The sequence below is a fragment of the Charadrius vociferus genome, unplaced genomic scaffold (genome assembly GCF_000708025.1).
Source record: "Charadrius vociferus isolate BGI_N301 unplaced genomic scaffold, ASM70802v2 scaffold22, whole genome shotgun sequence".
NCBI lineage: Eukaryota > Metazoa > Chordata > Aves > Charadriiformes > Charadriidae > Charadrius > Charadrius vociferus.
The window spans coordinates 607,649-625,519 of NW_009647427.1; the positions used below are offsets into that span (position 1 = coordinate 607,649).

The 17,871-nt window shown below is 36.2% G+C and overlaps 1 protein-coding gene across 1 annotated transcript in view; it reads right to left on the reverse strand.

Moving 5' to 3' along the window:
• Positions 1–17,871, reverse strand: part of IL1RAPL1 (interleukin 1 receptor accessory protein-like 1) — a 355,957-nt gene that overhangs the window by 281,438 nt on the left and 56,648 nt on the right. The window contains exons 3-4 of the mRNA XM_009880548.1: positions 4,141–4,327; positions 1,944–2,097 (exon numbers count right to left, since the gene is read on the reverse strand). Of these exons, the coding sequence (XP_009878850.1) occupies positions 1,944–2,097; positions 4,141–4,327 (341 nt within the window). The remainder of the gene's footprint in view (positions 1–1,943; positions 2,098–4,140; positions 4,328–17,871) is intronic.

A 17,871-nucleotide genomic window follows, 5' to 3' on the forward strand; every position in this document is an offset into this window, starting at 1 on the left:
ATCATAAAAGGAAACTGTTGCAATTCAGCCTAATGCACAACATAAATGTTGTTACTAATTGTTAATGTGCAATGCATTCATATATTAGATATTAAAAAGGAACAAGAAAACCCCACAAAACTCCTTCTCTAAGATTTGTTTCTTGGTTTATTAGGGATTTTGAAGGTGTGAGAACTTATATATATGCAAGAATCTTTGACAACCATATAGATCTAGTTTAACTCCAGTTTGGCAAGAAAATCCTGTTTCTGCCTTCTTTTAGGGATGTTATGGTTTGAAAAACCCACAACAATTCATTGTCTTTGGACAATTATTCTATCACCTGATGACCCCTCCCCACCAGGGAAGAAGAATCAGGGAAAAGCAAGGCAACAAGAGGGTTGAAATATAAATAGATTTAATAGGATAAGACTAAAATTTAACAGGAAAGGACTAAATAATTAGCATTAATGATACTAAAGAATCAGTATTGATCCCAATACCAATATAAAATATGCAAGGATTATACTCAGCCAGTTATACCAGTAGGAAGCTGTGCACTCCCAGCAGTGGACAGCAAACATCAGACACTGCAAGCGTTGCAGCTTTGGGAGGAAGGGGCTCAGGGGTCTGGCAGCAGGGCAAGAAGTTCCCTGGATCACCACAATAAAGGAAGAGAGAGAACCCCTGAGCAAACTTTCTAATTTATATTGAATGTTACCTTCATGATATGAAATAACCCTGTTGGCCAGCTTGGGTCAAGTGCCCAGGTCTCGCTCCTCCTTGTGCCCTCACCTGGGTAACTCAAAACTACTGAGACCTTGTAACCCACACACCATAGCTGGCTACAAAGTATATATTTTCACAAATTCAGACACTAGGGTCTTCTAAAAGTTCTTTTTTTCCCAAGCTTTATGGGAGAAATTAGTCCTGTGTCACTCAAATCAGGACAAGGGAATATACAGTGGAACTCCACTGCATTACATAGGTTGTAATTCTCGAGGCTCATTTTCTACCTTAGATATATGTTCAGCTGTATGTTTTACATATTTGTAAAACAGAGGTTAGAGGTCTGGTGAGAAATTGAAAATTTAATGGACCGTTCTTCATACTGTTCTGCGGCTGTGGACATTACTATTAGAGTATATATTTTGTTTTCCTCTATGATGGATTTTACATATTGATATGGCAGTTTTAAATGCAGATTATATTAAATGCATCTTCTTCAATTGCTGTTTGCTAAATTATAGTTTATTTATGTAACACAATTACTCTGTGGAACTTGATACTTCAAAATGGTTTTGAAGCCAAGAATAAATGGATTAAAAAAATAATCAGACTAATGGAAAATGTGTTAATTGGTAACCATGGCACATGACGATTGAGATCAGGAAGTTCTTGAACTATAAACTGCAGAAAGCTGGGAGAGAATACCAGAGGAGGAATGCTCCCATCCCTCAGTCATGCACTTCTCAAACACTACCCCTGACATACCTGCCACCCACCTGTCTCACGGCCGAGACCTACTGCTATTGGGTTCCAGCTACAGCCGTTCTCATGTCCAAAGGCAATTACAGCGACTGCTACTGAGCTATAGCTACAGCTATTCTTATGTCCCAAGGCATTTAACCACATGAAGAAATACGATAGACTTCATGATCTTATTTTCTGTTAGAGGTAGTGCTTGCTGAAGTTACCTGTTCCTTGACCACATTTTCCATTCAAAGCCAAGACCTACCCACAAGCTTCTGCAATAGACCAAAACTCATTTCGTTAAAAATGTTACACATACTACTGTGAAGTATTCAGGACAGCTTTAATGTATCAACCATTGACACCTAGGCACACAACAAAGTTTTGTGCAAAAGCGGTTTATGAAGTATAATGACTCAAAAATGAATAACTCAAATCACAATATTAAATGTTTTTTCTAAATATAAGAGATATCAAGAGCCTGTAATTACCTGTAACTGTTAATTCCGTTGTTCTTCTGACAACAAAGAATCCATACTTTAACTCACAAGTGTAATTTCCAATGTCATCCTCTCTAACTTCCCGAATGACAAGAGTGTCCTTTTTAAACACAATACTTGATCTCCACGTCTTTGACTTGCATTCCTGTTTAAAGATAATATAACACTTCAGTGACTGGGTTCTTACACTTAAATTGGACCACTGTTGACAATGCTGCTCAGATCCAGTGGCTAGGCAAGAGCCCAAGCTAGTTACAAACTTTGTACATGCTAAATATCTAAAAATTCCATCCAGTTAAGTGCTGATTAAAAAGAAAGAGACTAAAGAATTTTATCAGCTGACTTAATACTCGCCCTCTGGCAAGAAAAAGGAGTTGATTCCTTTGGTGGTTTTCTTTTGACATTAGTTTGCCGAGGGGCTCCTATTTCATTTACTTATATGCCATTACACTTATGTCTGTGATCCATGACCGTTATATTACCAGTAGCTACAGGTTGCAGGGGAGATTTTCTTTTAATCTAATTTTTAAAAAATTATAATTAAAAAATGTAAAGAAACAAAAAAAAAGGTAAGAATGGTGAGAAATAAGGGTAAGTTATATATCTCTTTCTAAAAACATCACAGAATCAAAGCTCTCTGAACTCTAAGTAAAAGATGAGGTTTGCATCTACAAAAAATGAGTTAATCTTTCAATTATTACTACCAAAATATTACTTTTGATGCTAAAATAGAGAATATACATTTTTGCATGAATGCTTCTTAAGTCCCTAAAATGAATAATTTATTTTCATCTAATTAACCTAGGTACTGTTTGAAATAGCTTTGAATATTTTTAGTGTTTCTAGGTTTTCTAATTATTTTTTTTTCTTGCATTGCAAACCAACATATTTATAAGCAGATAGAAAAAGGGATTGGTGCTTTTCATAAGAAAAATGTCTTTTCATTGACTGTCACAAAATATTTTACTTGATGGTCTTGGCATAATCATTTTTTATCCAGTAAGGGCTTTTTCAAAATGTTAAAGAGGTTGTTCAAATTCATTCACACAAATACTGTCAATGACTCTTAAAAAGACAATCTTTTGAGCTCTTGTTTAAGAAGCCAGCCATTGTTTTAAATTTGATAAAACTTCAGGTATTTATTGTATTGCAAACAAAAAATCCAAGATGAGTGTAAGCAAATAATTGGTTACAAACCTCCTATCTTAGACATGCTGTCAGTTAATGTGGCCAGAATCCTCCTAGGCCACAAGTTTTTACTTAATAGACAGCATAGTCTTGTGTACCATATTTAAAACCATTTATGTCATCAGGTAAATTATCAGACTTTTAAAAAATAATTAGAATGCACACCAGCACACCCTTAAACTAGCACTTCCTATATACACAGACATCTGTAGACGTCTGTGTAGAAAAAATACATAGAATTTAAATTTCACATTTACTGAACTGTTTGAGGACTTTAAATTGTGTGCATTATGGTACTGAGGTATTGAGCATTTCCTACAGATGGTAAGAAACCCAGAACTCAAGCTGCTGTTCACGGAATTTGTAGTGCACCGTACACAGGCAGTACCACTTGCAAGAACCTGGCCCTTAAGTAATGATCTAGAAATCAGTACACAATATTGAAATAAAGTTATTGGTAAAATAAAAAATAAAAAAATATATATTTGCAAGTAAAAGCTAATATATAAAGACCAAAGTTTTGGAAGTCTTTGCTGAATTTTATGTTGCAAAATTAAGCCATTCATTCAGACAGTAGCATGCATAGCTATACTATTTCTATTTTTCCAAATAGATGTTACATGAGTTTTTAGAAATACACTCTTTAGCTTGGTATAGCACAAGCAGTTTCTGTATAAGCAGCTCACATGGCTTTACTTTAGCATATCAAACCAGCCCAGACTGGTAACACTTTTCTTTTTTGGCCCTCTTGTTAGCAGGAAGCTATCAATTCTTTGTGACATCCATAAATGGATAGTAAGAAAATACCAGCTCTAAAGTTTACCAAAGGAAGCATTTGAATTTCTCTCTCACTTAGTTCATTCTTTTCTATTCTCGATTCTGTTGTCTGTTCTTCACAAATTTTAAAATAATCTAAGCTTCATATCATATTTAGAACATGAAAATCATAAGAACATTGCATAATATCTTGTTGAAGGTGAAAATCTTTTGCATTCCTTACCTTATACCACAGAATTTCAGGCTCCCTAAATGGAAACAAAAAATCCTCAATTTCAGGGCATGAGATTTCCTTGCTTTTGCTAAGTTCAGCTTTTTCAAAATATTTCATCTTTGAATTGTAGCAGAGTCCAGTGTCATTTTCACCCACCGTCAGCGAAATGGACACTTTCATACAGTAAGTTGAGTTTCTGCAATGCAATAAAAATAGAAATAAAAGTCTAATATGAAAAAAATAATAAATGCCAATGTACATGACATTGTTTTTGTCATTATTTTCATCCCAAACAAAAGATAGAAAATCAGACATTGTATTTTGCATGTATTTTATAGCTGTTCGTGATAATTTTTCTTCTTTCTCAGCCACTAATTACAATATTTAGAATGCATTTGTTGGCCTTACTCTATGACTAAAGGCTTATCTCTCCCTTTTGTCAAACTCCTTCTAACATTAATGTCCTTACAAAATAAATAAATACACAATAAAAGCTCCATGTATTTACCAGTGAAACCAGACAACCAACTTGCCGACAGATACCATTAAGACAGCTCTCAGGGGGGAACAGATCATGTCGTAGTACCACAGGCACGTGCCAAATTGGAACCACACCAAAAGCCACCTATTCATCAGATCTGAGTACGCTTTGAAGTGGAAGTGGCAATCTTTCTGCAGCCTTTAATTAAAATGAGTCTTGTGACCCTCCCAATTATGGTATAAAGGATGTTTTTTCCTAGCAGACCGGTAACTTGTTTACCTTAGCCTTCAATCCCCACTCCCAGGCCAAAATGTTGCTTCTGCATTACCTACAGCCTTCATTAGCTTGGGCTCTCTCCTGAAACTTGTTACTTCCTCTGCTGCTGGATGTTGATGTGCCAGGCAGCCAGAGACTAGGGAACGTTGTCTTCCTTCCCACATTTCCCTATGCACTTTAATTAGGCTCAAAGACAAAATTACTTGAAATGATTTTTTTTTTCTTCATTTCAGTTTCCAGGTGGGCAGCAAATGAGTGTGTAAAGTTGAGTACTCCCCAGGAACGCACTGTGACAATGCAAGATTTCTCTCCTACTGTTTTGTAAATGCATTTGACCCCTGATCTGCTGAAAGAGGATCCTGCAGAGAGCACTGAGGAAACATTAATTTTCTTATCTCCATTCTCAGACTCTATGAGCTGATTGCTGATTTACAACAGTCTTGTGTGTATTGCATATGACAGAATCTGAAAGATGGCTACATTTTGTCATTCTCTTTAGATTTCTTCATATCTGATTCCTTTTTCTGTGCAAGAAGAGGGGACAGAAATGCTTAAGGAGAAAGAATAAGAGGAACGTCATTCAAAGTCTATACTCCAATTTTCTAGAGAAAATGTAAACCTGAAAAGGAAGCTATACAAGTATCAAATTAGAGAATATTCTTAGAAATGTAAATTCTGGAACAAAATGACCCTTAGCTATCAAGCTAATTTGTGGATTTGTAAGAAAAAAACCCACAAAATTACTTCCTTATAATGAAGCCATAAGTATAATTTGTTACCCCATTCAAGAATGTAGCTGTATAAAACAAATAAAGTTGTTTAAACTGTATGCAAAGCAAAGAATGCATCCACTAAATATGGGTCACTCTTGCTGCTTTTAAGCTGTTTAGGAGCCGATCACCATTCTTATATGTACATGCAATTTAAAATCATCCATTATTTTAAAGAACACGTTTTCATTACTGTACATTACATAATTCCTCCATTAAGGTGCTACTTGGAATATTTATTTATTATGTGGCTTTAAAACATCATAAAATGTCACCTAAGTCAGTTTTTCCAAATTGGTAAAAATGTCTTTTTCTGTTCTTGAAAGATCTACTGCTTGGAAATAGGGAGAAGGTCTAAGCAATCCATCAAGCTCTGAGGGTCAAGGGTACACTAAGTGGATGAGGGGATTCTGTTTTAGATGACAGGGAGCAATACATAGGGAGGTATTGGCTATTTAACGTGCACATTTGAATATTCTCTTTTATTCCTTTCCATGTGTTTGAGCATTATGTTGTGTTTATATTACTGAATCTCATGATTTAAAAACTTCTGGAAGGAGCTGGGAGGAAAAAAAGAACCATAAAAAGCCACTTAACTGTCATCCCATTCTCTGAAGAAGCAAGCTAAATAAAATTGTCGTATATGTGGGGTTTTTTCTCCTTCAGTATTCAGAAAGAATTGGCAAAAAAATCTGATTTATGTTTTGGTCTACTACGAGCTCTGTTCTGCAACAGTGGTAATGTGATTCGCCAGAGCTAGAATTCCTTCTGAGGCACATCCAAGTTTCCAACGCAACAGAAGATCCTTTACCAGATGCACTTTAGGCTTTCTGCTCCATAAGTTGAGAGGTATTTTGGAAATATCTCAGAATGTTTAAACCCATTGTTTGAAGAGGATGTTGGTAGTTAATGACTCAAAGTTGTGTGTGTCTGTGATTTGAGTCATATGGATATAAGCCTCTTGCAGACAGGAGCACAAATTGACTGGGCTTTAAGGTAAGTTCCAAACTTTCAGGTATAAGGTGCTGAAACATTTTGGGTGGATACTTTGTCAGCTGAGTTCCCTGACAGAATTTTCTCTCAACAGCCCAAAGTATCATCAAAAGAACCTAAAGCTCCGGATGCCCCCAAGTGACACAGACTTTCTTATTGCAAGTCCTAACTGCACTGTCAATCTGACTCATCTCGTACTCTGTGTCAGAAAACAAGGCTGTTGGGATGAAACAAAACTCAAAAAGAATGATATAAAAGGCAGAGCAACACAAACAGTATGAGCAAAGGAAAACAAGCTAATGGGCTCACAGAACAGAAAAAGAGAAAGAAAATTAAACAGTCCCCAGGTGCAAATGAAGATGAAGAAAGAGGTGAGTTTGCTGATTACAGCTGGAGCATGATGGATACAGTAGATATAGAGCCCCTCAGCTAGCAGAAAAAGTAGCAGGCAGCAGAGCCCTCTGGCAAGTATGCATATACTGCAGAGGGTAAAAAATATTCATGTGTTAGAAAATTTTCTAAGAAAATTTTCCATATGTCTCTTACTGAAGGCACCAGATCAAAGAGACAAAACCTATGTCATGAGTTTAAGGAAATTTCATAACCCAGTGGAAACCCAATGTTATATTCATTATTAAGAGCAAATGCTACAAACAGTTTTTCTCTTTTTGGTCTCCAGTGTGGTCCAAACTGTGGACCTTTATCATCAGGCAGCTACACTTCAAAGCAGTACCAGTCTAAAAAACTCCAATCTGCAACAGCTACTTAAGTAAGATTCAGACAATGAAAATCACACAGGTTATAAATACATTGTAGAGGGCTTACTAGAACTCTATGTTTTTCCTCTTTCTTGTCCACAAGACTAAGTTGATTATTAGGACTGGGAAGATAATAATCCAGCTGCTAACACTGATTAACAAAAATTATTTTGTGTGGTATAACACAGGCTGCCCCAGTGTTTGACATGGACCCATGCAATCATCTTCACCCTAACCTGTCATTTATAAACTACTGGTCTATAAGCGTTAAAGTAAAAACAATGTAGCAATCATATTTACTAAATATATTGATTCTGTCATAGGTCTTTTACTTTTGTAGCCATTCATCATCCTTAAAAACTTAGGGCCCAGTAGCAATGGATGTGTGACTGAATCCTGTGATAATGATAGGACAAAAAAGCCTATAAATGGCTTAAATTCTCAAAGACTTCTATACCCCAGGAGTAGTTGCTCTAATGCCCAGCTTCCCACAGTTCCTTTGAATCAATGATCCACCTTTTCTTATCTGATATTATTTAACCTCTCGGTTGTACAGCAACCATGTGAAAGCACATAGAGCACTGACTAACATCAGTCTGTTTAAATAAGAACAAAGGACTTCTGCTTTTTACTCTTTTCTCTGCTTGAAATGACATCTACCTCACCAGTTCATCAGTACCTATTTCACCTTAATGTTAGTTGATCTGCAACTGTCATAGATGTACATTCACATAGGATATCTGTCATATGAGATCCCTCGATATTCAGACCCTGTGATAGAGTGTGACAGAGTAAAGAGTGGAAAAGCTCTACATTGACAACAAAAGAACATAAGTTTGCAGAAGAGCATGAAGTATGGAAAAGTAAAAGAAAGAAAAGTACAGTTGAGTAAAGAGGAGATCTGGATGAAAAGCAGGAAAATGTAGATTAAACACAAATAGAACCACATTACAAAATCTCTTCCTTCTCCAGTGACCCAGAAGTCATAGCAACACCCTGAAGACTCTGATTAATTCATGACCAAAGTTAGTAGATTCTAAAATAAGATCGACGTTTATTTACAGTCTTCTGAGATCCTCATTACTATATACAGCTGTATATTCCTTGAATTAAATAGAATCATAGCAATTCGTAATAGATGGGCCTCTGCAACACTTTACTTTTACAACGGAATTCATTAGGTAGACTGTTTTTCAAAAAACTTAAGATTGCAATTAACTATTTCTACAAAACAAACTTAAAACTTGAAATAATTATTAGCAACTGAAACTGGTTTATGACTATCACGCATTCATCAGCTCAAGGAATTGCAGTACTTGTTGCTATTAAAAAGCTTCATCCTTGGTATTATGCAATTAGGAATTGAAGTGAGCCATGCTTTAACATCCGTATAATTACCAACAATAACATTATTAAGAACCTCCTGACATTTTGAAGAAAAATATTTCTTTTCCTTTCTTTGTTCCTTTTCTCTGCTTGAATTGACATCCACTTCAAGATCTTTTTTCTTCGAGAGGTAGGCTGGAAAACACTCATACACATTTCATGTTTTTTCTTAATTGAAGAGAAGATGGTCAAAGTAGAAAAAAAGAATGGAATGCATCTTGCTTTTTAGGTATCCAGTCTAGAAGCATGACCCAACTTATTCATGTGGATCTCTACACAAAGGAAAAAAATGCAACTAAAAAACACCTGAAGGAAAGACTGAGTGGAAAAGTATGGGACTGTCCTGCTAAAGTAACTGTTTCCATTGCTGTTCATATCTAGTAAAACAAAGACTCTTCTGAAGTTTATGACAAAATACCTATGAAATCAACAGTGTCCCAAGATCTACAGGCTACCAGGATGCACAGGTAAAATTATCTAAATATTTTCAAGGTCTTAGCTTTTGAGCATTTTTTCATATCTGGAGAGGCAAAGATGTACATCTAGGTATTTTTCTTTTGACCAATCATTGTGATTATGAGAATATCGCAGAGGATGCATTTGATCACTACCAGTCAATCACATAGCAGAGAAGAAAATACGAGCTGTTGACAAGAATCATGAACGGTGAATGGAGCTGCAAATACAGGACTTCTACTGACTAATATAAGGCTGAGATCTCATCTGCACAAATACTTGTGAAGTGGTCCCTTATTGAGTACAAATGATAAAAGGATACAAATGATAAAAGCATATATGTGAAAATCTTATTTCCAATTGGCTTTTTTTTTCTTTTTTCTTTTTTTTTTTTTTAAAGAAAAACCTTTGAAGTCTGTACTGTAATCCAAAATAGCCATCAATGGACATAGATCAACTTGTCAAACTTCGGACAAAAATCTATACCAAGAATAGCTTTAAGAAGCTTAAATGAAGTAGAACTCGAGGAGTAGAAAGCTTGAGAATGAGTTTGCTTTAGTAGGATTAGATTATCTTTGTCGGTTGTTTTAATTTCTTCAGGGTTTTCCAAAATGTTTGCATTTACAAAGACATGACAAAAGCATCTTTCTACTTGATGAAATTGGTTATTAATCTTCTCCTCTAATTCTAAACACCATAACATATAATATTAATTCACTCTTAGAAGCAATAATTGAAACATAATTTGACAAATAAATAAGACAGGACATTGGAAAACTCTTCACAGCAGCCCATGAAGGCAATTTCACACGCAGCTGAAAATTAACTGCCTCATTCTTCCCCATGTGAAAAAACACAAGGAATATGGATTAATGATATCTCTCTAGAAAAACAGAAAAAAATCATGTTTACAGCACTAATATATACCTCACTTCTCTTTTTAAAGGTAAGTATATAAAAATCTCTTGTAGCTGATTTATACTTTTTTTGCCTTTTTGTAGTTCTCAGGAGGTTTCATGTATCTTTTCCCCTGCATTTTTCATTCTATCCTCTATGCCACCTGTAAACAAGAATTGATTACATGGAAAGCATCTCCTTTAAACTTGGTGAAACACCAAGCAGAAGAAAGAATAAAAAGGGATGGATTTATCACTTTGCAGAGAAAAAAAAATGTGTATCTGAAAAATGGCATTTGACCAAGCAAGTTGTTATTTAGCAGTAGTACACACAAAAACCCCCACAAATTAACTTCTGAGCCATCAAAAAACATTATCAACTATTTTTTAAATAAAAAATGAATAGGCATATAACCAACAAAATAGTAGAAATAAATCTGTTACAGATTACATATTGAGTTACTGCATTAAATTCTTTGTCAGGTAGGCAATAGACAATCGTAAACATCATACTTCCATGTTAAAAAAAAAATTAAAAAAAGGCCGGTATATAAAAGATATGTATGGCTTTTTTTTCAATTGGCTTTGCCTTGCTTTTTTGTGTTGTGTGTGAGTCCACCGAACTGCATGTGATCAGGAACATTCTGCATATCACCTTAATACTTTACCTTTTGCCATGCTGCTGAGTTTTCTGTGCCACTGGAAGATACAGAATCCCACAACACTGGATGTGGGATGTATGTATGTATTTGTTGCCCTTTTATGGAAACCATCTGGGTGCAGCAACTTATGCATCATCACAAGAAAAATCAACGAATTAAATTATTCCAGTATTTCTAAATTCTACCACATCAAATACCTCCAAGTCTTTTTTGACCTTCATATAAGATGTTGCAATTACATTTTCATACACTTACATATGCTTAAGGTCTAAAATAACTCTTGAAAATAAACACTGGTCAGCACTGACGGTTGCAGTAGTGCCAACACCATTTTGAAGTTAATACCTTCACAGGTCTTCCACCACACACAAAAACGTTTCTACTTTCCCTATCATTATAGTAAGCAAAATTAAAAAAAAAACATACACACAGGCACAGATGAAAAATTCATAGCCAGTAACATTAAAGAGCTTGGTGGGTTTGATACAGTACGTTACTCCAGACTTTTTTTTTAATACTATTGTATATAGTCCAACGTGATATCAGTTAATCCAATAGAAAAGTGTCAAAACATCTGCACAACATGAAAACACAACAAATAATTACATTAGGACAGAAAAAACAAAGACACGTATTTTATTTCCTACTGTTACATTCAATTTTGTATATAATTGTGTTATAATATGTAGCACATAAAAAAGCAAAAGCCATTGTAAAGTCTATATAAAGAACAAACTAAGGAAAAGGGGGCGGTGACAAAATTACTAGAAGTCTCACAGTCAGAATGATGTTCAATGTTTAACAGTTGTTAATATACTAAAGACTCAATCAAGTTGCTAACTTCTGTGTCTAAGAACAGAAGAAAGAACAAACCATCTGAATGAAATTTATTTCATTTTTTATACAGATAGATAATGACGGCAACCATCACAGAACACTACTCATTGCTAATAAAACATTATTAATAGGTTTTTTCCATTAATTACCACTGATCAGTGATACCTGTACCATGTTACCAAATGTAGTTACATATAAAACAGTAAAAAAATCCACTTCATCTGAATTCAGTAACATTCAAATGCTAAAATATTATTAATAACTTTTCTGTTATACATACACATACACAAATGTATCCTAACTCTAATTCTGTCTGATGTTGTACATTTGTGTAGGACCACTACATTTAAAGACCCTAAAGCAGCAATACTGACCATCTACTGATTTGCAGATTTGTGTTGGAGCCTGTGGGGCAGGCAGAGTCAGAAATTAGATTCTTAATATTAAAAAGAGATTGTTTTTTCCCCCATGATGTCTAATCTCAGATTTTGTCTGTTCTCAATCTACCTGCCATGATGTGGTTGCCTTGGAAAAATGGCACTGGGTAACCTATATTGGTTAAACTAACTGTGCTTTAACTCACGTATCACATGATACTTTTGGGATGTTACTTTTGGTTTTTTGTTTGTTTGTTTTTCCTGAACAAGGTAATAAGAAGAGTTGACAAGCTAGTCAGTTAATTGCTCCCTAATCGGTCCACTCAAATGTTCAGAAGTGTAAAACTAGCTACAATTTTTTCTTACATATAAGTGAAGCTTTTCATTTACCTATTTTATGCAATAGATTTTCAAACACTTAAAAAAAGAGTTCTAAAACATACAGAATACAAAAACAGGAAGCAAGAAGCTGTTTGGGGATTTTTATTTAAGACAACAAATCCATTTAAATCCAATTTATCTGAAAAAGAAATTATATCAGCAGGTAACTTGTCAGAGAGAAAAGAACAGAGGGAGGAGGAAGAGGAGACACAGGGGGGAAACCAGACAAGAGAACACACAAAGAGCAAGAACAGTTTCTCTAAACTTTAGCACTTACAATATTGACATCTGCATTTAAAGGAATTGCTTAGAGAACTGGGCACTTAGAGTATAATTTCTTTATAAAATTGATCTCTAAATTGGGCCAGATGGGTTACTCATAGGAAACTCTGCTTTTTTCCTGAATTGAATAAAACCTGGTAATTGTCAATCTCCTCTTCATCGTCAACAGAGAGAACTTGGTGGTGGATTTATACAGCTCAGTCCTCCTCAGGCAGCATCCCTCATCATCCCTATTCATGACAGGAGGGAAACTGGGACTCTATCCACTACTTGTCCACTCCAGTGCTTTGCCATGTGTACCCTTCACCAGCAGGATAAGTCAGGGGACTATAGCTTATACCAAAGACATACTGTCTTTGGGACTAGAAAGAAGTGTCCTTTGGAAAGTCTTCACTGCTTTCCCGAAGAGGGAATTTTATCCCAACCCCTGTTTTGTTTCCTTGTAGATTGCAGCCAACTTGCTTTCTGGGTGAAGAAGCAGTTCCTCTCATCAAAGGTGTTCAGGATAAGATTATCTTCATCTAGCACACAAAGGTGGCATTCGAAGGAGGGATGAACAGGGCAAGTAGACCTCTATTGGTTCTGGCATTGATCATCAGGCACAGCAATAACTTTCTGCAGTTCCAAATAAGGGGTAATGGAACCACAGTACAACAACGATACCTGTGAATGCAGCCAGACCCTCTAACTGTTTTTCATTTAAGATAGCAGTCTTAAGTCTTTGCATTCCTCTGCATACTCTATATCTCTCCTTCATTTTAAAGGGATGTATTACTTGCAGTATCTGGCTAGTCATGACACTGGATTTTTGTGGAGTATATTAAACACAATGACCAATCAGGAAGTTAACTGGCAGGAGAGCAGACATGTTCTTTCAGTGTACACCATGACAGCAAATTCATTTTTTACCCTTTCAGTAGCATTACTAGAGAAACTGGAAGCTTTGCATCAATAGCAATCAATTGTTTGTAGTGAGTAATGCTATAGTATTATGCTATTTACTGGGGTAAACAAACTGGAGAGCAAGCAGGAAGTAAAAAAATCTTTTATGTTTTCCCTCATCACACAAGCTGAGCTGGGAAAGTAACTTTATTTCCAACTCCTCCTAAACTGGACATTAAAAGATAAAGTCTAAGAAATGTCTTTTCTTCACTGTATTTTAAATTTTAGTAAGTAAACTTTGCCACTGATGTCAATATCCACTTTCTATAAATGGTCCATCCCATTTCAGGGGAAAATTTTTGTTGACTTCATTAATTAGGTTTTTCATGTTTTTGTGGACACAGTTCAGTCCTTTTTCAGTCCAAATAACTTCTGTTAGAGTTACTTGGATGCCTGAAAGCTGAAGAGAAAAGCATTCATTCAAGAGAAAAACAAAAACACGTTATTGATAAGCTACTTGCGCTCTTGGACAGTGGTTCCAAAGGCTCTTTGTGAGCTATAAAACTTTCACACAAAAAATTTTAAAGCCTTCAGATAGCAGTGGGGTTGTTTCAGGACATGCCTGAGGCTTTGGGCTGCATGGCGAGGGAGGAAGGCCAGCATATCCTACTGCAGCCAGAATTGCTGCCCTGCACTGAGGACCCCTTGGTGGCGGGGTCTGACGCCCTCAGCAGTCTGTGGCTTCTGGACCATTTGTTCAGGATAGGAGTTTTCAAACTTTTTATGCAAGGTTCCCTTTTGCTGGAAAGATTCCTTTTTTGCCTCAGACTCTGGAATGGATGGCTCCTACAGTCCCTGGCTCTGATAGCTGAAATCACAGATTGCCTCTTCCACAAAGCTTCCAGAGCCAACAGAGCTGCAAGTGCTAGGGCACTGCTTCAGGAGTGGGGGAAGAGTGAAGAAAAGTGGAGGGAGATGGACAGAAGCTGGGTGGAATTTTCCTCTGTGCCTTAGAAATTATCTCCTGCTTCTGTACCCCGAGGGGGGGGGGAACCCACTTCGAAAACTGCTTTTGACCTCAATTGAATTACATAAGCGCTGATTTCTTCCCTCAAGGGTCACCTAATTATGTGCATGATACTATGAAATAACCCACTGCACACGAGCCTCCAAGACTATTTGAATATCAATGCTCTGCAAGATACTTGTATTAATATGTTTGAATTAGTCACACCAGAAAATATTGTTCTGTTTTAGTGCCTGCTCCCATCCATTTTATCTTCTTCTGACACAAGCAGTACATGCTGCCATCCCAAGTTTTCCCTTCTCCTCTCCAACCCTGCCAAAAGAGAATGTCAAAGTACAAAGTCTAATTGCGTTAGAATAACGCTTTCCTTGTGTTAGAGAGAGCTACGGACTGACGTGAAAGGCCTATTATTGATGTTCTGGACAATAAAAATGAAACACAAATTAGCCTTTAGAAAGGGAATTGAATTTTCTCATCCGTATAATACCTTAAAGCTTCTTTTGTGAGTAAGCTGGAAAAAAATATATATGTGTACACTTTTATGTTATTGACTTTCCTGTATGATGTCTGTCTTTTTTAAAGTCTAAGTGAAACTTATCCCTTTGTGAGAGCTGGAATCAATCTGACATTGATTTCCACATTTTAATAAAACCTCACTTTCTTAGTACAAAATACTTGAACAAAATTATGACAATAATCTTAATTAAGAACTTGTACTGGCAATTACCTGGAAGGCAAAAAATGCATAAAAGTAACTAATTTCCCCATAAAACATTTTCCTTAAAATTAAAGCTTCCTTTTAGTTAAATTAAAAAAAAAAAACAACAAAAAACCAAAAAACACCATACTCTTACAGTACAGGAATATCTAAATATTCTTATACTGTGACTCTGTGCTACTACAGTATAGAAATATATATCTAAATGCATCTTATTTGAAGTAAAACCTTTCTTTCAGGTAAGTTTAAAATAAAACTCTCATATTCTTACAATATATACTCATATACACTAAGTGTATATACATATATATGTATAAATCAGTCATATAGGTATATTAGAGATTCCAGGAATTGTAAAACTAATCAGAGAAAGTATGTGATTTAAAAAAGTTCTCATAGAAAGGTTTTAAAAGCATATTAATACTATACCTGTATGTTATTCACTGTGAGTAAAGCCCAATTTTTAAAACAACTTTCTATTAAAATATTTGGTATGTGAACTCCTTCAGAGAATAGCACTTACATATGGATTACAGGTAAAAATGTTAGAGGTGGTTAAAAAGGATGAGAATCAATCAAAAAACTGTTGTACTGCAGAGAGTATATAGGGTAAGTACAATATGGATTACCACTAGTCTGAGTTTAACAGTACTTTTAAAATTTTTTTGCTGCTTACAAATTTAGGGCTAAATTAGCTACTCATTTCAGTGAGGCTTCTGAGGATATTTAGTGAAGAAATTTTGGACCAGTGAGTCATAAAGCACTAAAATGGAGATGTGTCAGAATGGTACTAAATATTTTCTCTGCAGCAGATCAATGTATATTCCCAAAGGAGACAGAATTATGAGGAGCTGTGTGGGTATACCCTTATAGATGAAAATCCCTTTAGCTTTCAACAAACTGCAGTAGGGAGATAATACCTTAGCATGAAATGCCTCTAGGTAGACTGTCTCCTCATAATTCAGGAGATGATGGCACTTGCTTTTTCTTGAGAACCAATGATCACGGAGAAGAATAAATTTTGTACCTTACCATATGCCAGAATAGCAGAAATGCAGTACTATGGCTTCTTTGGAAAATGACAAGTTAACAGATTTTATTATTTCTCCCATTTCTTTCATTTATAGAACCACAGAATCACAAAATGGTTGAGGTTGGAAGGGACCTCTGGAGGTCATCTGATACAAATGGCCCTGGCTTAAGCAGGGCCACCTACAGCTGCTTGCCCAAGAACACGTGCAGAGAGCTTTTGAATATCACCAAGGATGGAGACTCCACAACCTGTGCGAAGGCTCGGTCACCCTCACAGTGAAAAGTGTTTCCTGATGTTCAGACAGAACCTTCTGTGTTTCAGTTTGGGCCCATTGCCTCTCGTCCTGTCACCAGGCAACACTGAAAAGAGTATATACATTGATGAGTTTCCCCCTGAGCCTTCTTTTCTCCAGGCTGAGCAGTCCCAGCTCTCTCAGCCTGTGCTCATAGGAGAGATGCTCCAGTTTGTTAATCATCTTTGTGAGTCTTCATTGGACTCTCTCCTGTGTGTCCACGTCTCTCTTGTCCTGAGGAGCCCAGAAATGGACACTGTACTCCAGGTGTGGCCTCACCAGTGCTGAGTAGAGGGGAAGCATCACCTCCCTCAATCTGCTGGCAATACATTGTCTCACACAGCCCAGGTTGTCATTAGCCTTCTTTGCTGCAAGGGCACATTGCTGGCTCATGTTCAATTTGGTTTCCACCAGGACCCCCAGGTCCTCTTCTGCAAAGCTGCATAGATTGTTATTCATGGAACATCTGTTTTCTAGGGTGGTTGTTTTTTTTACTAGCAGGGGGTGGAGGGGAACTGTTAAAGAAAAATACTTTTTCCAAGGATTTATATAAAAAGGACAGAAAAAAATAGCAGTTGGTATGAGAATGAATGGAAAAAATTACTTACTTATTGAAGCCAGAGGCCCTTAAAATTATGTCTACCATTTGGTGCAACAGTGCGTGCCCGAGCAGCTGTGCCTACGCAGGGTTCTGCGTTCAGGAACAACTGAGTGTTACTACATCCTGATGACTCAGAAGGTCATCAAATATTGGAACATTTTTACCACCAAATCATCCCTTTTGCAAATGCAATCCGCCTTCTTTTATAGTACTAAAACTGAAAGCATTATTGGAAACAAAGAATATGCTGAATGGCTTCTCCCTTGTTCCCTCTCTTTGCTTGATGAATTAGCACAAGTGCAACCTACAGTTCTCAACTCAAGCTAGAGAAGGACAGATCCTATCGTTCAGTCTCAAATGCTAAGTTAGATTCTTCTGTTCAGCTGTAAAACAGCTGCATAAAGAATATCCCTTGAAAGTTTCTGTCTTGTTTCTGAATGATTAGATATTTATCTCTTGCTAACTCTGCATGAGTGTGTTCTTTTCTGAATAGAGATTTTTCATGTTCCATTATCAGAGTTACTCATTAAAGGTAGATATGGACAGATATTTATAATATTTATTATAGATATTAGAAGAATGACATTTGCACATGAATAAGATTCCTTTGAAATTCTCCCCATAACTCTTTC